General features: G+C 33.6%; 2 protein-coding genes and 2 pseudogenes across 5 annotated transcripts; 3 read left to right on the top strand and 1 right to left on the bottom strand.

The window, feature by feature from the left end:
• Positions 1-1,339: 1,339 nt before the first annotated feature.
• LOC143592455 (glycosyltransferase BC10-like) lies at positions 1,340-2,995 on the top strand (annotated as a pseudogene). The gene is made up of 2 exons (XR_013145931.1): positions 1,340-1,892; positions 2,359-2,995. The product of XR_013145931.1 is annotated as a glycosyltransferase BC10-like (transcript).
• A 274-nt stretch (positions 2,996-3,269) lies between these two features.
• LOC143592454 (uncharacterized) lies at positions 3,270-4,675 on the bottom strand. Its single transcript, XM_077072369.1, has 8 exons — positions 4,579-4,675; positions 4,362-4,480; positions 4,149-4,255; positions 4,010-4,075; positions 3,811-3,893; positions 3,655-3,701; positions 3,465-3,543; positions 3,270-3,392 (listed from the first exon to the last, which is right to left on the bottom strand). The coding sequence occupies exons 1-8, from the start codon at positions 4,651-4,653 to the stop codon at positions 3,315-3,317; spliced, it is 654 nt and encodes a 217-aa protein (XP_076928484.1). The 5' UTR covers positions 4,654-4,675; the 3' UTR covers positions 3,270-3,314.
• A 6,235-nt stretch (positions 4,676-10,910) lies between these two features.
• LOC143592453 (uncharacterized protein At4g15970-like) lies at positions 10,911-15,945 on the top strand. Of its 2 annotated transcripts, none has more exons than XM_077072368.1 (4): positions 10,911-11,236; positions 12,616-12,975; positions 13,084-13,574; positions 15,779-15,945. In XM_077072368.1, the coding sequence occupies exons 1-4, from the start codon at positions 11,000-11,002 to the stop codon at positions 15,837-15,839; spliced, it is 1,149 nt and encodes a 382-aa protein (XP_076928483.1). In that variant the 5' UTR covers positions 10,911-10,999; the 3' UTR covers positions 15,840-15,945. The 2 variants fall into 2 exon arrangements, with proteins under 2 accessions (XP_076928483.1, XP_076928482.1); XM_077072367.1 differs by having other exon boundaries at positions 12,613-12,975.
• A 4,284-nt stretch (positions 15,946-20,229) lies between these two features.
• LOC143592452 (SH3 domain-containing protein 1-like) lies at positions 20,230-23,378 on the top strand (annotated as a pseudogene). The gene is made up of 10 exons (XR_013145930.1): positions 20,230-20,428; positions 21,474-21,578; positions 21,646-21,715; positions 21,793-21,941; positions 22,037-22,142; positions 22,221-22,411; positions 22,494-22,556; positions 22,652-22,774; positions 22,870-22,944; positions 23,085-23,378. The product of XR_013145930.1 is annotated as an SH3 domain-containing protein 1-like (transcript).
• The last annotated feature ends 184 nt before the right edge of the window (positions 23,379-23,562 follow it).

Raw genomic sequence — 23,562 nt, 5'->3', positions numbered from 1 at the left:
AAGTAAAAACACAAACAAAAAATACATTTTTATTTATAAAAAGAGTTGGATGGTTTATTTGGTTAGAAAAAAGTCTGGCCCCACATCAAAGCGCCTGACGCATGTTAAACCCCTAATGTCCAAGCCCCTTGACGCACTACACATGTTGGAGTTTAATGCCCCTGCCTAGTGATGTAGCATGCGACATTATTTGGCTATACATGGTCTTGTAAGAACTTAGTTATACGTTTAATCAATATCTTCAATTTCTAACCAAGCATTTAATAATTTATAAATGAAAAAAAACTCAATTTTATATCCGATCAAATGATCAACGACACCAAACTACCAATTTTAATAATAATATATTTTTTTTCTTGAACGGACAAAGAACCCTCCAAATAAGGCTACTACTAAATTTACTATATTGGGATACGCTTGACTTTTGATCCGAGGAAAACCCTCAGTTAAGGCCAATGCCCGTGAACACTCACCCAAAGACACGACAGTGTGTCAGTGTGGTGAGTTAAAACTCGCTCAGTTCAAGGATCTCACTAGTGAATGCCACCTACTTGTCATTCTAATATTATCACATAGTGCCGCCGAAACTAAATGATGGGGCGAAAATTGAACCTAAGTCACATAAAACACCAAATCTCTCACTTATCATACTCGATATTCTCTTTATTCTAGATATGCAGACAAAATTCCTTTAAAAAAAACTGTCGTGGCGTTTCACGTCATGAAACCCCTCTCACGCACACAACATGAGCGGGGCTGTAAACTCACATTTCATTCCATAATTTGTTCAATCATTTCATACATTGTCTCGTATACATCAGACACCAGCAAGCACACAAAGTCATTTTCTTAATCAGTTGGCATATATAAATTAACCAGCACCAATAACATTAATTCGTACTATTATTGTTCCAAGGTCTCTTTTTCCCACCAATTTCTTGGTATGCCATGTTCTTCTTCACTATTTCCCTCTTTTCATTATCTTTAGATCCTTCAGTTGCTTTGATTATTATAAAATGTTAAATCTTTTTTAGATATTGTAGTTGGGATTCTGCTGTTGGATGTAAATTTTTTGGTATTCTTTGTCCTTGGTTAGTTTTAACATCCCTACATTTATAATTTATAATCATAATATCATGATAAAAATCATTACTTTTTTTTTTTTGTAGAATCCAATGTTATTGTCATTTTGCAAATGGGTTTATCTTCTTTTTATTAGATTGATCAAAATCTTGATTGTTGTATATATTATTATGATATTTCAGGGTATACAAGAAGGTTAAAAAACAGTTAAAGATCCATAAAACACCATACCCACATATCAAAATCTCATCTTTTTGTGTTGTGAAGATGAATTCTTGATAATTTACTGTTACCAATGAAGGAAGCCAAAGATCCTCCAACTACCATTACAGTTACCACTAGACCAAACCAATCTAGGGCTTTACTACAAAGGCTTCTTCAACTACTTGCCTTGTTTCTTATTTTATGTTTTATCATTTCTTTGTTTAGTATATATGATCCATAAAACCAGTGTCATTACAACGGTAACTTCATCGATCCCCATTTTACAACCATGTGTCCAAGAACAATCAGTCGAAAATCTTGACCGTTGGATCACGCCTCGTTCAAATCTTATCCATACAATGAGTGACAAAGAGTTGTTTTGGAGAGCTTCTTTTATGCCACATGTGAAAATATATCCGTTTGCATGAGTCCCAAAGATTGCGTTTATGTTCTTGGCTATTGGCCCGTTACCATTGGCTCAGTTATGGGAAAGGTTTTTTCAGGGGCAAAAAAGTCTTTTTTCAATATACGTTCATTCGCTTCCATCGTATGAACCCCGTTTTCCATCCACATCTGCTTTTCATAACAGACAGATCCCAAGTAAGGTATAATACACTTGTATGATGAGTTAGTGTACACCGAAGGGCATTTTAGGCATTTCACTAATAATAAAAAACATCATCATCATCATCATCATCGTACTCAGTATATCCCACCAATAGCCAAGCTATGGTAGGGTCTGAGGAGGGTAAGATGTAGACAGCCTTACCCCTACCCCATAGGGATAGAGAGGCTGCTTCCGATGAGACCCCCGGCTCGATAGTAGTTTTGCATCAAGCCTTGGACATAAGGCACATAGCACTCAATCATCGGGACACCGGCTGATTGGTGCATGTACCATTGTCTTTCGGCTATCAACGCCACCACATGATGCCTGATTAACCTTCTGCCACTTTTAACGTTATTTTCACGAGATTAGTAAAATAACGTTAAAATTAGTGCAATTAGTGCAATAATAAAAAACAATATGTTAATTATTAAATTTTATTAAAATTTTGCATGATTTTGCAGATAGCTGAATGGGGTCAAATGAGCATATGTGATGCCAAAAGAAGATTATTAGCGAATGCGCTTCTCGATATCTCAAATGAATACTTTATTCTTGTATCCGAATCTTGCATTCCCTTATATAATTTCACTATAACTTATGATTACATAACTCGATCCAAATACAGTTTCATAGGCTCGTTTGATGACCCGGGACCACATGGACGTGGTCGGTATGACTCAAACATGTTACCCGAAGTCAACGTCTCACAATGGAGAAAAGGGTCCCAATGGTTTGAAGTCAACCAAAAACTCGCATCGATTGTAATATCTGACGTGACATATTACCCAAAGTTTTTGGAGTTTTACAGGCCTCCTTGTTATGTCGATGAACATTATCTCCAGACTCTGTTAACGATCAGGGTACCAAATATGCTAGCAAACAGAAGTTTGACTTGGGTTGACTGGTCACGAGGTGGGGCCCACCCTGCAATGTTTGGGGCAAATGACGTTACAGATGTGTTCATGAATAAACTTCATGAAGGACGTGAATGTGTTTATAACGATGAACCGTCTTTGATTTGTTATCTGTTTGCTAGGAAGTTTGCTCCTAGTTCTTTACAACGGATGCTTGATATTGCACCAGAATTTTTGGGGTAATGATTCGTTTTAAATTGATATATGCTTGAAGCGGTTTTTTTTAGGTGTAAAGATGAAAATATGAGTTCTCTTTTCTATATTTTCATTTAAAGATTGGGTTTTTGTAGTCTATTAGCTTAGAATTTTGTTAAAAAACCTTAAATATTCAATTCTGTTAGCAAAAGGCTGAAGCTTTTTAGATTTTGGGCTTGATGCTTGTTCTTTGACTGATATAATGGCAGACTGTATATTGAACTTTCAAAAATATCTTTTGATGTTTAAAACATATATACATAGTAATAAGTAAAACTAGTCCTATACAGCTAGTAATATTTACCAAATTAAACGGAGCTCGGGGTGAAGATCTGACCAATTGCTTCAAGAGGAGAAACACTCCAACTTTCTACATGTTTAACAATCTATCATGTGAAACAATATTGGTATTAGCTATGAAGCATTTAGTGTAAATAATAATATTATTTTTGACTTACTCTAAACCGATTATCCAGATCATAGACTGTAATCCCGTCAATGCAAATAAGAGGCCTCCAAGGCAGCTTAAGATACGTCCTGCACATTCGACTTCCAGTTGTTAAACTACTCCTAATGAACTTCAAACCGTGGTTGCTTTAATGATTAATCCCACTTTGAATATTGTTCATCTTAAAATGGTATACAAACCTTAATCTCCATGTTGCCTTCACAGACTCCGTTTCATCATTCAGAACCTGTGTTCCACCACATCAATGAAAACAAGATATCACCAAATAGTCAAATACCCAAAAAAAAAAAACATAACCTTTAACTTAATGAAATACAATAAACAAAAAACAATACCTTTGTAATGTTTTTCAATGAGATTGATGGATCGTCAAAAAACGGTACAAGCAATTTCAAGTTGCGAGAATACAATTCCCTACCTGCAAGTCCACACTATCAGGATACACACACCGATCATTGTACTAATGAAAAGAAGATTATATAATCATGCAATTTATATCGCACTTGAAATGAGTTGAATCATTTAAGTTGTTACCACTGAAACTAATGGTCGGATCTTCAAATACACAATCGTCCGCATAAATCCCAGATGTAAACTTTCCTAAAAATAATTACATAAAGTTATAAAATATGCCTGAATTTGATAATAACATAAATGCAACAAGGTTACCTACCTGTAACAAAATAAGCATTGTCATAGTCTTCCTTCAATACAATCATAATATCATCAATACAAGTAACCGAGGTTTCGTATTTCGGTTCCGGAGCCGCTTCATATAATCTACAATAATAATAAAACATCAATCCCTACAACCTCTTAGGAACCCTAAACTTGTATATCATTATCATCTAAATGATAGAATTAGTACCAAATTAGCAGTGCTTACTCATTTTTGTTGAATGAAGAGAAGAGTCTTAGGATCTCTGTAGCTCCACTGACAACAAATTTCAAGATTTGTGGTGTTTCTTTTGTGTTTGAACATCGAATAATACGATTACGAAAGCTCTGCAGATATTTTGGGGGGAAATTATAGGGTTTTGATGTGTAAAACACTGCGAATTGAATGATAATTGAGGATGAGTTTGAATTTAGAATAAACTTACATGATGTGGTTGAGTATTATTGTGTAATGGTAACCGCACATTGAAGTAGATGGCTCCCGCCATGTTTGTTATCATCGTCTCTCTAGGACGACTGTTTTTCTTTTCTTCTTGAACGGCCATTTTGGCCAAATTTAAAGAGCCCGTTGTCGGGTATGTTGTTTTAACTGGGCTTACCTTATTTCAGTTGTGTTTGATGTAATTTCAAACTTAGGGTCTGTTTGGTATGGGGTAATGGAATGGATGACGTAATGGAATGGACATGGTAATGGAATTGACAAATGAATGAAATGGGTTATTACCATTCCAATAAAATGTTTGGTTACCACATGGGAATGAAATGAATTATTACTTTGTATTGTTGGTAGGTAAGAAAAAAATAAAAAAATAAAATTAAAATGGTAGTGAGTTGTGGTGGTGGTGGTGGTGGGAGCGGTGGCGATAACGGTGGAGGTGGTGTTGGCGGTAACAGTGTAGGTGATGGTGGGCAGCGGTGACAGTGGGCGGCGTGTGTGATGATGGGAAGATTATTGATGGATGCGGCGGGCGGCTAGAGGTGGTGGGTGGGTGGCACTGATGGCGATGGTTTGTGGAGGTGGGTGGTGGCGGCGGTGGACGCCGATGGTGGTGATTGGTGGCAATGGCGGCGGTGGTGGGAAGCATTGAGATATATGTGGCGGGCGGTGCTGGGTGGCTAGCACCAATGGCGATGGTTGGTGGAGGTGGTGGTGGCGGCGGTGGACGGCGATGGTGGTGACTGGTGGCAGCAGCGGTGGTTGGTGGTGATGGTGGTGGGTGTTGATGTTGGGTGGTGGTGGTGGTGTTGGGAGGGTGGTGGAGGTGATGTAGGGTAAAGGAGAGAATATAATGGAAAAAAACATGGGGGTATGAAGGGAATGAAATTGGGGTATTTTAGAGGGAATGGAATGGACTAAGTAATGGGTCATTTCATTCCTTTGGTCAACCAAACACACTATTTTCCATTCTCTCACAATGGGTTATTCCATTCCATCCTCCATTCCTGCATAACAAACGCTACCTGGGTCACAAGTCAATGAACTTGAGAGACAAATAATGAAAAGTCGGTCATAATTGGTTGTGTTTTCTAATTACAATATGTTTCCGGACTATTTGTAATTATAATATATAATGTTTTAGTTAACAACTTAGGTTAATCTATCTAAACCCATAATAGTTATACTGGGAATGGCAAATGGGTTGGGTTTGGTCGAAACGGGTCATGGGTCGGAACAGGTTAGGGTCGAAACAGGTTTGGGTCAGAATGAGTCAATTAAAAAAAAGGTTGTTTTGGTTCGGGTCGGAACGGGTTAGGGTCAACAGGTTCATGTCAGAACGGGTCCGGGTCGGAATGGGTCAAGGTCAAAACGGGTTTCGGATCGGGTTATTTTTTTTTCGAGAACAACGGAAGAAACATCTTTTTTTTTACTTTTTTCGTTTTCGATTTATACTTTGAGTTATGACTTTTTTTTATTAATTTTTTTGTATTGTTTTTTAGAGGTTTTTATTAAGATCAAAAACCCCTAAAAAGAATTAATAAAAAAATATAACTCAAAATATAAATCAAAAACGAAAAAAACAAAATAACTAAAATGTTTCCTTCGTTGTTCTCGTTAAACTGAGAAATGAACTGAAACCGAAAAGTCGACGAAAACAAAACTTAAAACCAAAACTGAACCGAATTGATCGAAACCAGAAAAATCGTTCAAAACGAAACTAGAGAATTGAAACCGAATGGAAATGAAACTGATCAAACCAACCAAAACGAAACAAAAAACCGAAAACGAATCCGGAATCGACCAAAAAGAAACAAAAGAAACGGAAACCCAGCCCGTCCAGTGTGAAAACTCGTGTAGGCTCGAAACCTGGTCCGAGCCAAAACCTAAACAGAATTCGTTTCAATCCAAACCCTAAACCGAACTCGTTCCAATCCAAAACTTGTTTCAACCCGAACTGCTACTTTTCCTTAAGACAATAATCCACATCGACCAATTTCTTTAAATTTGTCGACCTATTTTGACCCGAAAATAAAAAAGTGGAATTTCAAGTGAACCATTTTGACTCATCTTATTGAAATGAGTCTTTAAGTGTCATTTTCGTCATTGTGGTTTGGCAAATAATGCGAATTTTAGTCCAAAAAATTTATTTTTTGCATATGAACCCTCCACGTTTCCCGGTTCTTGCAATTACATCCAAATCGCTAACCCCATTAAATTTAATCGTTAAGTCTGGGATAGACATGTCTTCTAACTCTTTCTTTATTATAATACTTATGTCAGCGAACTGCGGTTTTCGTTATTGTGGTTTCTCCAAATATGTGTTTTTAGTCCAATAGTTTCAAGTTTGCAATTTTCGTACTTGTAGTTTCATTACACTTGCAATTAAACCTGAATTTATTAACCTCGTTAAGTTTGATCGTTAACCCATTTGCGTGCCCTTCACGTGACGACCAGTTTTGTCGTTTTTCTCTCTAAATAAACCTCAATCCTAATTAGCTCCCTCACGTGAGGGGCTCGGGTGTATTTAAGGAAAAAGGAAAAAAAGAATGAACAAAATTGTCCCTCACATGAAGGGCACACTGATGGGTTTAACGACCAGAATTAACGAGATTAGGGAATTCAGGTTTAACTACAAGTGAAATGAAACCACATGGAAGAAAATTGCAAATTTGAAACTACTGGACTAAAACTGCAGATTTGGACAAACCAGATAGACGAAAATCGCAGTTCACTGAAATACGTATTATAATAAAGAAATGGTGAAAAGACATGTCTATCCCTGACTTAACAATTAAATTTAACGGGGTTAGTGATTTGGATGTAATTGGCAAGAACTGGGAAACGTGGAGAGTACATGTGCAAAAAATAAACTTTTTGAACTAAATTCGCATTATTTGTCAAACCACAAGGACGAAAATGACACTTTACTCTATTAAAATCTATGACCCAAACCAACCCATATGATTTTTAATACAACCTAAATTAACTCATTCGAAATGGTTTGGGTCAACATTGTCACCTCTAGTTATACATTAGAGAACACGAGGTGCAACCGAGTTAGGGTTCATCAATCATAAATCAAAACAAGTTAGGGTTTGTCATAGTTAAATCGCTTAGGATTTGAGATATTGTATTCAAGTTTTTGAGATAGTTTTCTTGATCAATAAAGTGTTTGGGAGTTACCGAAACACATGTTCGTTTTTGTGAGTTATATCAATTCGATCTTGAGGCTGTCACTTAACAGTTTTGTGTCATCACAAGAGCATAACTTTATAGCGTAGCGCACGGTGGGACGAAAACCCGAGTGAGCTCGGAATTCAAACTGACCACCTCACAAGACCGAACTCAAATCATTCATTTTCATAGTCCACCAAAAGTAACACAACTAGGAAGGGAGGGAGAGAAAGATATATATATATAGAGAGAGAGAGACGGTGTAACGATATTAAGGAGAATGAAGGCGAGTTGCAGGTTTCCGGCGGGAGAAGAAGGTCCACGTAAGCAAATCACTAACGGAGTTAACATCCATTAGTTGCGGTCCGTTAAAAACAAATATCACTTTAGTTGGGACCGCCACCAGCCAAGTTTAAAGTTATGACTTTTATTTGCCAATAGGGCATAGTTTGGATTATTTAAAACCAATATTCCTTTTTTAAATAGAATTTGGGATTACCCTCAATATCTGAGTGATTCTTTTTCAGAAACGAGATGTCAACTGTTTATACTGATTTTGAGTATTTGACACTCCCCTTGGTCAGTTTATTGCTTGACATATTTTTTTTATTTTCACCTTTGTTCCTTAATAGCCAAACGAATTTTAAATTAATCTAATGAAATAAGTGAACCCTAAATCGATGATCGGTCTCATCTCCATCAATTTTGAATTGCTCTCTTTCGGTAACCCTTCGTTACAAGCTTAACTTATTCATGCTAGTCCCATCTCTTTTCAAAATCTTAACCATGATGGTTTCTGATCTCTTAAATCCACAATTTTATTTGAAGTTTTACATATATATGAACCAAATATGAAATTAATATTGTTGACCATTATGAGTTACAAATTCAAATCTTATTTTGTTTGCTTATGATCTTTAAATGTTTAATTTGGTTTTCAGTCGATTTCTATGGTATTACTATCAAGTTTTATCTTATCTCATCTTTGGTTAACATTAGGGTATTTTAGTGTATTTTTAGCTTGTATTTGATATTTTCAATTTGTAAGGGTTCATATATATAATTGACCCTATAAAAACAGATAAGATAAAGATGCTGAAAGAAAAAGAAAACGTAAATGATGTATAGCATAAAACGTTAAGGGTGTGAGTTGAAAGTAATAAGAAACGTAAAGAATGAATTTTGTAATTTTATAAAAGTTCAACATCTTTATATTTTCATATTTTAATAAACTTTTTTTAAAATGTAGGATTTTGTTACATATGAAAAAAAAATATGAAGTAATGCGTGACGAAAGTGATTACAATAATTATAAACGTCAAAGCCCAAAGATGTCTAAGCATATAATGCACACTAGTGGATGGGTTTGCTTGTCATTTGATTTCGATTTTGGTGTGACATATGTAGAATTTAACTTTGGTTGACGAATTAATAGGTGTTTCTTTTTAGAAAATATAATTAACATTATCCATCTTATACAACTATACTAGTAGATTAGAGCCACATATCTGGTTATATAAACGCATGAAGGTTAATTAGAAAATTATACAGAAGTACCAAAATGATCGCAAAACTGCTATGGATAAATAAGATAACCAATCTTGTTTTGTTTTGGCATAAACGAATCAAACTCAATAAGTTACCGATGTTCCTAAATAGTTGAATTGACATACAAAAAAATACTTACAAATGAATCAAAATTGATACCCTGTGAAATAGAATTTAATAATAGTGTCTATTTAAAAAGAAAAAAACAATGTTTTTTTATATATGATAAAGTATGTTTCATTAAATTATTAGATTTACTTAAAAGTATTTTTAGAACGAAAATAAAAATGTTAATGTTGTCTTGATTTAATGTTAAGTTGCGTGATACCATCGTAAAAGAAATTTGTAAAACTATATCTATCTTGCTATTTTCTTTTAAACGTCTTCGATCTATTTAATTACTTTATAAAACGTCTTTTATATTTGTTATATCCTTATAAACGTTTTTTAATGTAAGTATTTTAAAATTCTCATAGTACAGGTTTCTATTTATGTATTTGAATTATATATATATGTTTCTCTTTTTTACGAACTTGAGATGAGTCTTTGTTTTATGTTAATTATTTATTTATACACAAATTTAATTGATTTTCTAACGTTAATAGTGTTAAGCTCAAAACTTGTTATGAAATGAAAACCATGTAACTTAAATGTGTAATTTTTAAACTTTGTTAATTAAAAAGTGGTTTAAGTTCGTTGCTATGTAGGGGGTGTGACATTAACTAACCGACTAAAATAACAAGTGTTATAAAAGAATAAGTGTTATAAAAGAATGTTAGTTAACCAAGATATTTAAAAAAATTGGCTGAAATGGGATGATCTCCTCATTTTAAGCCCTTTGGGCGTTACCAGGTTAGCCAGAGAGGGGGGCTGGGTGGCGCCAAGGAGGGTATTGTGGTGGGGAGAATGGTTAATGATTGACCTGAATTTGGAGTTACACCCCTCCACCTTCACAACAATTAATCTGGTATAAGCCAAAGTATATGAACTATTTATGTAAAAGAAAAAAAAGTTTATGAATGACAAACTCGCACACCTGTAAATTACATTGTTTTCCCTAAATGCGGATTTGAACTCCTGTCAATTTTAATTGATACACTTTTTAACGCTTTGACACTATTAGGCTACCAATCTTTGATACTTATGTAATTAAATCTGTAAATACAATAATGATTATCAAATATATAATATTAAATAAAAATTATATATAACATATATCCAAGTCAAGCTTGATATATATGTTCACGTTTGAGCTTATAAAAGAAGCTTCAATATAGGCACATGCTTGTTAAACCCGGCTCAATTTAAGCTATAGCTAGCCTATCTCATGTAGCTCATAATACACTTTGCTCATTTACACCTCTAGATACAAACATTTTTTAAAAACATTTTTATTTTTTGTTTTCTCTATCATTTTTTTATAAAGATTTACCCTTATAAGAATTTCAAACTTGTTATTGATATACAACATTTTGGTGTGTATATTGTATTTCTATTGCCATAACTTGAGTTATAAAAATCAACACATCCCTATCACTATGCTTGCGTTATTTAGTTGACAAATTTTTTCTAAATTCTAACAAAAAGTTTAGACTTAATCCAAGTATCCATCCAAGGGTACTAGCTGCCATATACATAAAAAACCAAGAGTCCAAGACATCCCACTCCAAACCACTTGCCACCTTATGGCTGCCATCGGCCAACAACATCACAAACCTCCACCACTATCGCCGCCACCGGAGTTCAACAACCACCACTATATCCTTTCCAACCACCTGAAGTTCCTTCTACAAACTCCTAAAGTAGTTATCATCTTTGCTATGGTGGCACTTTCATCCTTGCTTTTGTATCACTCTTCTCCATCAGTACGATTTCCGGTCTACTATAACCCGTTTTCCGCCACGAAACACCAGCCTAATTCAGTAAGTATTTCACTATTTTGCATTTCTATACCAAGTTATAAAACCATTAGGTTTTTGTTGTTTTTTAGTTTCATCAAGTCATATTAATCTGGATTATCCTAGACTATTATAATCTTTACTTTACCAATTCATAATTTTAAATCTAATAATAACGGTTGAAACTTTGTTAAACATATGGCATTTTAATAGATTAATAAACAATATTTCCATAATTGAACCAGTTCGAAAACTTATTGTCTCACCATTTCACTAATCAGACTGGATTCCAACTAGATAACGTCACAAATATTTTGAATTATGTATATGTATAACTATTTTGATAAGAAAATATGAAGCTGTGTTTATCGTTTGATGTGGTGTTTTATCATTTAACCGTGGATTTATAACTTTAACAAATTGTAAAATATGAAATAAAGAAGAGTGAAAATATTTATTATGAAGCGTTAACAAATCATTAAATGAGATTTTTGAGAAAAAAAAACAAGTAAAAGGGAAAATTGAAATTCAGTCTAACCACCTAGACTGGTTATGTAGCAGGTTTACGATAGAAAAAGTCTTACCATGTTTTAAGAATGATGTGAAACTTTATATAAGTACTAGTAATATAAGAAGATATGGTGGTAACACCAAATATTATGTCAATTCAGTCGATGTGTTTACACTACTAAATGTGATAAAAGTCTGAGTTGGCTAATTTCTTGCAAAACTAAAGTCATTATATACATTGTTTTTCTTCTTTTTTATTTGTCAAAAATGGTACAATTCTAGAAGACCAAATATATCTTGAAAGGGAAAAATAAATAGAAATGAGTATACGATTCAATGTACATATATAGAGAACCATGAGTATGCGAAAGAGAAGGTAGAAACTAAAAGGAGAGTAATACTTAAATAATAATAATAATAATAATAACAACAACAATAATAATAATAATAATAATAATAAACAAAAAAAAAAACAAGATTCCTATGAATGTCTTATGACATGGGTATTATGAAATATTGAAATCTATAAACCAAAAACACACCTTTTTTTATAAACTTTCTTCCAATTCAAAACCTACACATCAAACACGATTTTACCTTTCTTAAGTTATATTAAAATATTACACTAATCTTACTATAATCACATTAATTGATAAAAACAACGTGTCAACAAGAGAAGTATACTTAAATCGAGGGGCCCATTTGTAATTAATATATAGTTATTACATCTAGTTATAAGACTTTATTGTTCATAATAATATTTTAACTTATTCATTTACTTATTTTGAAAATCTTATTTACTGACTTATTTACTACTTTGATCCGGTTATAAATAAATGATATTAATAGCATAACTTATTAATATTGTTTTGGATTCTTTTTGTGCGGAGAAGAAAGTTGACAAACTGATGAGCATACTGAAAGGTGCCGCAACAAGCAACAAGACGATTATAATAACTACTATAAATGATGTTTGGGCGGAACCAAACTCCATGTTTGATCTTTTTCTTGAAAGCTTTAAAGCCGGGAATGAAACCCAAAGATTTATAAAGCACTTAGTTGTTGTAGCTTTGGACCATAAGGCATACACTCGTTGCTTGTTGTTACATCCTTATTGTTACAATCTTAGTACCCATGGAGTCGACTTTTCTAAAGAGGCCTATTTTATGGCACCTGATTATTTGAAAATGATGTGGAGAAGAATCGATTTCCTACGTACTGTTCTAGATTTAGGGTATAACTTCATCTTTACGGTACTACTTTTTCTTTGTCATATATCTATACACAGTGTTCTATTTACACAGTTCTCAACATAATACTGCTTATGAAATAAACGCAACTTTCTTATTTTTATATTAAAGGATGCAGACATCATGTGGTTTAGGGATCCGTTTCCACATTTTCATAAGGATGGTGATTTTCAAATTGCTTGTGATTACTTTAGAGGGAACGCGAGTGATCTAAATAATTTGCCAAATGGTGGTTTCACTTATGTAAAGTCAAATATTAAGACGATTAAATTTTACAAATTTTGGTTTGATTCACGATTAACTTATCCAGGTTTACATGACCAAGATGTGTTCAACAGGATCAAGTTTGATCCCTTCATTCATGACAACGGGTTACAAATCCGATTTCTTGATACGGCTTTCTTTGGTGGATTTTGTGAGCCAAGTAGGGATTTCAACAAGGTGTGCACCATGCATGCAAATTGTTGTGTTGGGTTGGAAAATAAGGTTCGTGATATAAGAATCATGCTCCAAGACTGGCGAAGATACACGCAGTTGCTCGGTAACCAAACTAACATGGTTAGATCATCAGTTAATTCTTGGACAGTTCCTCAATCATGCAGGTATAGTGTGTACATACTACATGTATCATATATGTTTGGTCTCATTTTATCATCACTTTATTGGTCAAGAGCATAAAAGGCTTTGTTAGATTGATCGTATCTAAATAATAATCAAACTATCAAACTTTCTGATAGGGGTGAGGAAAAAGTTGATTAATCGAGCCAAAACCGAATTAACCGACAAAACCTATATAACTAACGACTTGTATTGCCTTTCTAATGATAATTACAGCTCAGGTTTCGTTATGCATTGTTCCCAAAAGAATGGTACCACACCAAACTTGCTTAATGTTTTTATTGGATTTATAACACTAACATAGATTGATTATTTTGGGCCAAAAGTTTTATGTCAAATTTATTAACATGTGTTTAACGAAAATTAGTCTAAAAGTTTGGGGCTAAAATTTATTATTCTGAGCTATTTATGTGTTCATACTCAAAACATTCCACGATTAAATATAAAACAAAAATTGAGCCATAAGAAATCGAACTCCTACATAAATCCTGGTACCAAGAATTCGATTTTAGTTCGGTTTGAGCTCAAAATGAACCCAAATCAAGGATGTGTGTCCTTGATATTGGAATATAGTTAATGGCGCCAACAACTCGGAACGAAGTTCTGTTATTTAATGATGTTATTTAATAATGATAGGAATTATGCATGTGAGGAGTATTTAAGGAATAATTCCTAAAATGATTCAAAACAAGAGAGAGAGAAAAAAATCCTAAATGGATCCAAGTTCCCAAACTAACCCATCAAATATGTATTGAGGAGACGTTTTGGTAAAATAAACGACGGGATTTTAAAACCAATCAAAATGTGACATGTGTAAAGGATCTGACACACCAGACGAGATTTTGTTCCGACCATATTTTTAACTTAATTCACTTTTTATAAAACAATCTACCAAGACGGTTTTTTTATGTTTCTTATCTGGTCCGTTCAAATTATTATTTTTCCTAACTTCATCTTCTTCATCTCTTCATCTTCATCTTTAATTCTCCACAATATTTTTCCTAACCACCAACTCCACCCCCATCACCACCACAAACCACCGTCATAATCCCGATAATACCCTTCTTAACCTCCTCCGGCAAAGAAAAACCGTCGGTGGTGGAAGCTTCGTGTAGTTTAAACCGAGATGGGTTTATGGTGGGTGGGGGTGGGGCTAGTGGAGGTAGTGGTGGTGGCGGGGTTGGGTGAAGGTTGTGGTGATGGATGGTGGTGGTGGTGGTGAGGGTGGGGGTATAACGGTCATTACGTCGTGAAATTGAACCGGGGTAAAGCTCCGGCGAGTTGTTCGGTGGTGGAATCTTCGTGTAGTTTAAGATCGGTTTATGAATTTGTGGAGAACTAAAGATGAAGATGAAGAAGATGAAGTTAGGAAAAAAAAATATGAACTGACCAGATAAAAAACATTAAAAAACCGTCTTGGTAGACTGCTTTATAAAAAGTGAATTTAAGTTAAATATGGTCGGAACATACGAGATTTTTAAAAATATCGTCTGGTGTGTCAGATCCTTTACACATGTCAAAATTTGATTGGTTTAAAAATTCCGTCGTTTATTTTCCCAAAGCGTCGGCTCAGTACATATTTCATGGGTTAGTTTGGGAATGTGGACATAAATAAGATCTTTTTTTCTCTCTCTCTTGTTTTGGATCATTTTGGGAACTGTCCCAATATTTAATTTTAATTTATTCTATGAAAACGTGTACTAGGTCACCAAACTATATATTTGATTTTATTTAATTATAAGAATTTTGGTCAATAACAAGAAAACTTTAAAATTTTGTAAGAAAGGCATTTCATGATGTGTCAACATGTTATAGGTCCCAACTGAATGTCTTCCCGTTTTCTTTTACAAATTACAAAATGCTATATGTCTAGGTTGAATTTATATATCTTATTTTTCTTCGTTTATGTTCATTTGTGTGTGTGTGTGGGTGGGGATGGAAAATGTACATTTAGTTGGTTTAGAAAAATAAAGGAAAATGTATGTGAGTAACCAAGTACTTTTACTTAAAATAAAACAAGCATGTTAGTTGTTCATCGTAAAAAAAGAAGTGGGATGATTAATCAACAAAAAAAAATCCTAACAACTTTGAATTGATATTTAAATATTCCTTATTATTATGTCAAAACTGATTACTTTGGCTCCCTTTGTTACACGTAAAGATCATAATAATTTGCGGGTATTTTTAGGGGCTCTTTCCAAAGGCCTCGTGCTCCCAAGAAGAAAGACGATGATGGAAGTAAGAGTTGATCAATGATCTTGTGAATGGAATGGTGAAAACTGAAAAGTATGTTGATCTTATAAATTAAACGAATATTAATTGTATCGTAATGGTAGATATAATCGTAAATACACTCAAATAATTGTACAAAGCTATTGTGGCCTCTTTGCCTTTATTTTTTAATTTGCTAAGTTAATTGTATCAATACATACTTTAAATATATGTTGTCTTATTTTTATTTTATTTTTCTTGTTTATCTTGAATGGTCTCACATATATTGTAGAATGTTATATTATCTATACATAACTAAACAAGAAAAAGAAAATGAGACTGGTTATACATTTACATAAAGTGGATGAAGTGGTGATCCTGAAGAGAGATTCGAAAAGGATTTTGCCTTGGTGCCGACCATCACGGGAAAAATGAATACACTAACTTATTATTATCATGTAAATAAATTATCATGACATAATATGACAAAAGATAAATCACACGTAAAAAAAAGAGGAAATTGATTTTTAATAATTTAAATTTGACATGATGGTCGGGATTAATCTCAACTTAGAAAATGTTTAGACACAATCCTAACTTTGAACATATTTTTCTCCAGTAATCTCATACTAACTGAAAGTTAACTCTGTTAGTTTTTGATTATGTGAATTGCCTATGTGGCAAAAATATTAATATTATTTTGTAACATACATAAAAAGTTGTCCACATCATAAAAAAATAATAACAACGGGGTTAGCTTAAGTTAGTATGAGATCGTTAAAAAAACCTTCAAAGTTAAGACTGTCTACAAATATTTCCCAAGTCGAGATTAATCCTGGCTACATACAGGATTCTTGTTTCATATTCATCTTGAATAATGTTTTGATACGTGAGATATCACTTTCGTATTAAAGTGTAACATCGTGAAAATTTCGAGTTCAAAATGTCACATTTCCAAAGTTAAGGAACTGGAAATGCCAAATTCCAAACCTTAGGATTTAAAATGAAAATTCTGATTTCTTGTCCTATCGTGATACGTGACGGGAAAAAATACAAGCCCATCGCGTACCGCGACAGAGCTTGGTCAAAACTTCTGGAAGAAGTCAACAGCGATACGCGATCGCTGCTGACCCACGTCATCGCGTGTACCGCGATGACGTGGTCTGACACGTTGTGACACGTGTGCCACGTGCCACGTGGTGCCACGCGTCACAACGCCTGCCACGTGTCAACACGTGGCATGTCTACTGTGTGCGTCAGCAGGCCTATATCGCGATACACGATAGGCCAGCCCAGGGATCCATCGCGTATCACGATGGGACCCAATTTCATGTCTATAAATAGCAGGTTCGGGATCTAATTCTTGGCACACCAAAATCAGTCTCACTTTCTCTCTCTAACATCTCTCTAACTATATTATCATACCTCGAAGTTCGTGCCTTGTTTCCTCGATAAGCGTGCCCCGATTCCTCGATTTCCGTGTTGACGTTTCCTCGATAAGACCAAGATGATATTTGTTCTCGAAAGGCGTGCCATCAAATTTTGAAGATTTGTGGTCATCGTTTGGAGTGTCGAGAAAAGTGAAGCGGCGTTGGAGTGCTGCTCGATTTCGTAGGGTTTCCAATACGCCAATAAGGTTAGGCGTAACAACAAATTTAATATAATATAATATTATATTAAAGGCTTAAGTCTTGAGTCAAGGTTATACTCGATACCTCGATAAAAGAAAAGAAAACATAACAAAGAAATAAAAGAAAGATAAGATATTGAATTGATACGTATATATGTGTGTAAGTATATATGTATGCTCTTTGTTATGAAAATATTATTTAATGAATAATGAGTATTCTTAAATAATAAAATAAAATGATTACGTTTCTTAGAGAAGAAGAAACGTCGGGTTTCAAATATAAACTAAAGGTTTATAATTTACTTTTAAACTAAAGGTTTTCAAGTAAAAGAAACCGAACTAAAGGTTCATCGAGATTGAGATATAAAATAAGACTAAAGGTCTTAAGCCGGATCGTGTATCTGACTAACAAATATTTATACTCGTACTATAGGTACGAGATAAAAAGGGAAAGACCCTCGTACGGTGAGTGAAGCCGATCCCAAAGCAATAAGGTGAATACGCCCCCAAACTTTTATAACTTATTTTAAAATAAGTCAAACATGTTATATGAAATTGTTTACAAGGAACTACGTGTTCCAAAAACCGTTATAAATAAGAGTATGAACCTATCCCTCAGGCTGTGCTATACGTGTGTCTGGATCCTTACATAGGTGATACTACGCGATAAATGGGCACATCGCACCACCCTTGGTCGTAGGACGCTCTCCTGCAGGGAGTACGCCCGTTGTGTATATTTACGGGTACTTAACTAAGTCGAACGCTACGGTGTTTGCTGAGGTGACCTAGAGTAGAGGCTCAAGTTTATAATGTGTTGTTTATGACTTTGTTATTCCTAAGCCACGATAGGCCGAGGCAGGCGTAGTCTCGAGGGGTAATAAAGTAAAATAAGTTATTTTGCGTCAGCGTGTTAACTAGCATTCGTTGCTGACGTATTTTATTTACATTTTGCAGGTGAACAAGTTTAGCACTTGGAATGTCGAAGTGCTACATATATACATCCGATGGCTCGGATTTATTTTGTAATCTTAACATATTATAAATGGTGGTTTTGTAATTAAAAACCAATATCCCATATATATATTATATATTTTTTTATTACAATTTTATAACAACAATTATAAAAAAATATATTGATGACTGATTATTTATTAAAAAAATAAATATATAAACAAATAGGCTCAAGCTCAACAAATAAACAAGTTGTGAGCTCGTTCAAGTTCAGCTCGGTCCAAGTTTTTAACAAGCCAATTTTAAGTGGCTCACAGATCATCAGACTCGTGTGCAAGTCTATAGTTTATAGATTATCTACTACTCCAATAAAAGAATACTACTATGTGTCACTTGTCACTCTCTCAATAATCCTCGCATTTTTAAACCCATTTTGTTATTTGGATCTCTTGTGGGTCATTACCCAACCCAAAATAGCCTTATTCTTATTTATATATAAAACAAGTGTGTTAATGTTTATTTATTTCTTTTTTTTTTCTTTTTATATTTTAACGTCATGTTTATCCTTAAGTAATAAAATGAAGCAATTTAGCTATAGAAAAAGAACATGCCAAATGAGATTGAAGTGGTTGGAACATTACTTTATTATTATTTTTTTAGTATTTTCAGGTATATAAAATAAAAGTCAATTAAAATACTTTCTTCTTTAAAAATTTTTGTTATATACATTGACTACAATATCATAAATTTGTTTATCGACATACTAACCATTTAAATTTATTATTTTGGAATGTTTTGAAAGGCTAGAATCATGTTCTTCTTTTCTTAGCTATCATATATATATATATATATATATATAACTAGGTTTTATTCCCTGTAATATAGGCTTGTTTTATATTACTCATTTATAATATTAATATATTTTTTAGATTTTAATTTATTTATTGTAAGGAAGTTATAATATACTTAAGATTTGATGATGAAAGGGTATCACAAATAAATGAGATGTTATAACCCGGTTTAAAAAAGCTATATGAGTTTGTTGAGACCTGTGACCCGGTTTTTTACTATAAAATTGTTTCTTAAATATAAATAGTATCTTTAAAAAAAACCGGATACTAATTTTTAGTATATCCCTATTTTATATGATTTTCATATGAAATATTTGATTATTTTAATTTTTAATATAATGAGATGTTATAACCCGTTTAAAAGGCTATTTGGGTTTGGTGAGACCCATATCCGTAAATTTAGTTTAAATGCATGATAAACCTTCATTTACAAATAAAGCAATATGACGGTTTGAGAGAATTTAAGAAGATTTCGTTTATATATATTTAAGATTAAGATTTAATACATAATATTGTTTTATTATATATGGTTGCCTTGTACTTGAAAGAACCGGTGTTTTCACACGAACATCTATATCGCTTTGTCAAGATTTACAGGCAGGCATTGATATAATTTTGATTATTGATAAACTAGATATATTGACCAACACAACCGCAAACGTATTGTACAAGTAATTTTTTCTTATTAGTAAATATTTGCGTAATGTTTATTTAGTAATTCCTATAATTTTAATATAAATTATAATTTTATTAACAATATATGATAATTGTGTTATCGATTGTATTTTTATTATTGCTCAAATTTTAAAATGTTCATCTACTCCTCGTATAACACATGTGACTCAAACTAGTTTGCTATAAACAGCAACCTATGGCAATAAACAAAAAGGGAAGAATCGAAAACTACAACAGAGGTAAATAATAATAATAAAAATAAAAAAGAGGCGCGCGTAAACAGTTATAAACTTTGTGAGATGTTTGACGAACTTTCTGTCTATACGCGTCACTATTCGTACCTTTTTCCGCCACTCCAATACCTTCATTCTCTACGCGTTAATAACAGTTCCTTTCATTTCCCAATTTCAAAATCAAAAATAACTTCGATTCTGGGTTAAATAATAATAATAATAATAAAATGGAAGCTATACGAAGGCAAGCGAGCAAACTCAGAGAACAAGTCGCCAAACAGCAGCAGGTATGGTATATATAGTATTATTACTAAACCCTAAGTTACTAAATTTTTATATTAATCAATCACGTCCGATTTATATTTAACTGGTGATTAAAAAGTATTTACTTTATGTTCAATTTGTGAAAGGTTACATCTTTTGTTTTGAAATTTGAAGAAACAAACTGGTTGACTTTTAGTCAACAACTGAACTATCAATTGGAATTTAGGTCAACTCAACTCTATGTGAAATTAAATATTGTCTACTTGTTCTTGTTACTGTCATCAACGAGCCGAGTTGCTCGCAAGCTACTTGAGCTTGGATAGATGAAAAGCTTGTTTAGTTATTGAGCTCGAGCTCGAGTCTTTTTTTATTTTTTTTAAGTTTTTCCTCTTTTAGACTGATATTTATTTTAAATTGCACAACCAAGCTAGAGGCGAGCTTTAGCTTGTTTAAGGTACTAGACGAGCTCAAGCTGAGCTTAGGCTCGTTAAAGGGTTTTTTATATTTTATTTATATATTAATTTTTTTAAAAGATATAAAAGTAGTTAAAAACATGTATACATTAATTAATAGGTAATAAACAAGTCGAGCCCAAGCTTGAAAAGAAAACTCACGAGCCGAGCTCGAGATATCGTAAGTCAAAACAGTTCGGGCTCGGCTCGGCTCATTTACACCCCTGGCTTGGGTCTCGGTTACTTGAAGACATGTTTTATTGGGTATTTGGATTAATAAACAAGCCGGGCCCGAGCTTGGAAAGACAACTCACGAGCCGAGTTCAAGCCCGAGATCTCGTAAGTCAAAACAAGTTGAGCTCGGGCCTTATATCTCTTTATTAAAGCACGTTTATATTTTTGTTCGTGTAACCCTAGTTTAGTCTCTATTTAAACATATCTTGTACTTGTAATTTCTGATCACCGGAGAAGTGAGCAGCAATAATATATTATGGTTAACCACGTAAATCCTCGTGTTCTTATTTTTCTGCAGTTTGTTTGTGTGTGTTTGCAACTCGATCCTAACAATACGAACTATATTTAAAATTGTGATTAGTGGAACTATTCTTTTATGCAGGCTGTATTAAGCCGAATTAGTAAAGATGCTGAAATATTCGATGAACATGAACTTCAATCTCATCAGAAACTTCAAGATCTTTATAATTCTACAAGGGCAACCAAGGTATGTTTGTTTAATTCTTTACTTACGGTGTAACAATCAAGAACCGATCTATTTCTTTCCATGTCAGCATTTCCAAAAGGACATTGTTCGTGCGGTTGAAGGGTTTATGTCAATAGGCAAAAAGCAAAAACAAATAGGTATGCTTTTCAGGATTTCATTGGCTATTTCATTTCTTAGAAATGAAATATAAATAGTTTTCTTTGGCATGTTTTAGATAAAAGGTTTGCCGATGATTGTTGCAAATACGGGACTGAAAATGCTAGCACTGGTTTTCCGCTTGTAAAAGCTGCTTTAGAACTCGGCACTTCACGTAATTCTATTGAAGATAAAAGGGAAACTATGCTTGAGACACTTAACCATTAGGTAGCTTTATTTGTTCCTTTATACGTGTCTTGTTATAATGAGCTAATTTGTTTAGCTTGTTATCTTTATTTAAATGCTTACTAACCTTATTTTAGGTATCCGAGCCACTAAAAGCATCAATAAAGTCCGCTTCATTGGAAGATGCTCGCCACCTTGCACGCAGCTGTGATAGACTCCGCCAAGAAGTTGAGACTCAGGTATGCTTTAGTTCCTGCTGTATGTGTGTATATGTAAGCTGTGTGTCAGTGTGTGTTTAATTGAGATAAACTTTTTGGTTAGCAAATGGAAGTAGGCGCCAAACGAAGGTCAAAGATCCGACTCCTGAGAGCGTGCTAAAACTTAAAAACATGGAAGCGCGGTTAAGTGAGCTCAGATCTTCAATGGTCACGCTTCAGAAAGAAGCAATATCTGCTATGTTATCAGTAGAGGAACAACAGCAACAAATAACTTTCCAGAAGCTTCTTATGATAGTAACTTTTCACTCATATTTGCTTACGATAAAATAGTAGTATGTGGACGGTTAAATGTTTAAAAGTTTGTTCAAATTTGTAGGTGGATGCCGAACGGTCTTATCACCGTGATGTTTTGTCTATTCTAGAGGAGTTACACGCTGAGGTCAGCATTATGTACCAAATCTATACATTGTTAGCTCGAATCGGATGCTTTATAAACTATAACAGATTTCGCTAACATTTTCTTATTGGTGTTAGATGATTTTGGCAATGCAAATGCAAGAATCGTCTCAAACTGCTACCAAGAAAGATATTATTGTTACATCTGGCGAAGTCGGTGTACACAATGAAAATAAAGATTATGACTATTTTATTGGAAAGGTAAAGCAGAGTAGTATTTAACTACTTATAATTGTTTATAGTGAATTCAGCTGCTTTGTTGTAATTCAGTTTAGTTTTTTTTTGTGTGTTATTAGGTGATTCATCCATTTGATGCTCAAGCAGATGGTGAGCTGAGCTTAAGTGTTGATGATTATGTTATAGTTCGTCAGGTAATGGGTCAAAACGGGTCATATTTAATATGGGCCAAAAAGAGGTGGTCGGGTTGACCGATAGACATCTTATTATTCATCTTTAATAAATACGTGTTAAATAACAGTAAGAATATTATATTTGGATTTGTGTGTGATAGGTGTCTCCTAATGGATGGTCTGAAGGTGAATGCAATGGAAAGATTGGGTGGTTTCCATCTGCTTATATAGAAAGACAAGAAATTCAGAAAACTAAGTAATTACAGTGTCTGTATATGCGACTGATGTATTAGTTGTATAAATGTGATTATTTGTATACTTGTATATTGGAGCGATAAACAATCTTTGTATGGTATATAATATATCATACAAATGTACTATAGTTGTATTCAGTGTTTTAATTCGCTTTGAGAGTTGAATTCATCGGAAAATGGTCAGAAAGCGGAATTATTAGGTTATTTATTTACTTAATAATAAGTTTAATCATCTATATTAACTTATTTTAGTAAATAAACAAAGCAATGTTACAAGATGTATCTATCAGAATCTCAAAGAAAAGAGTTCATTTCAATATCTAATCATGTTCTCATTCAGCTATTTGCATTAAATAGAGTAGATTACCGACTTATTTTAGTTATT

The sequence above is a fragment of the Bidens hawaiensis genome, unplaced genomic scaffold (assembly GCF_021521415.1).
Source record: "Bidens hawaiensis isolate Kalapana, Puna unplaced genomic scaffold, B.hawaiensis_p1.1 tig00040808_1, whole genome shotgun sequence".
NCBI lineage: Eukaryota > Viridiplantae > Streptophyta > Magnoliopsida > Asterales > Asteraceae > Bidens > Bidens hawaiensis.
Note: the sequence above shows the minus strand (reverse complement) of the source record. Positions and strands in the feature narration are given on the sequence as shown.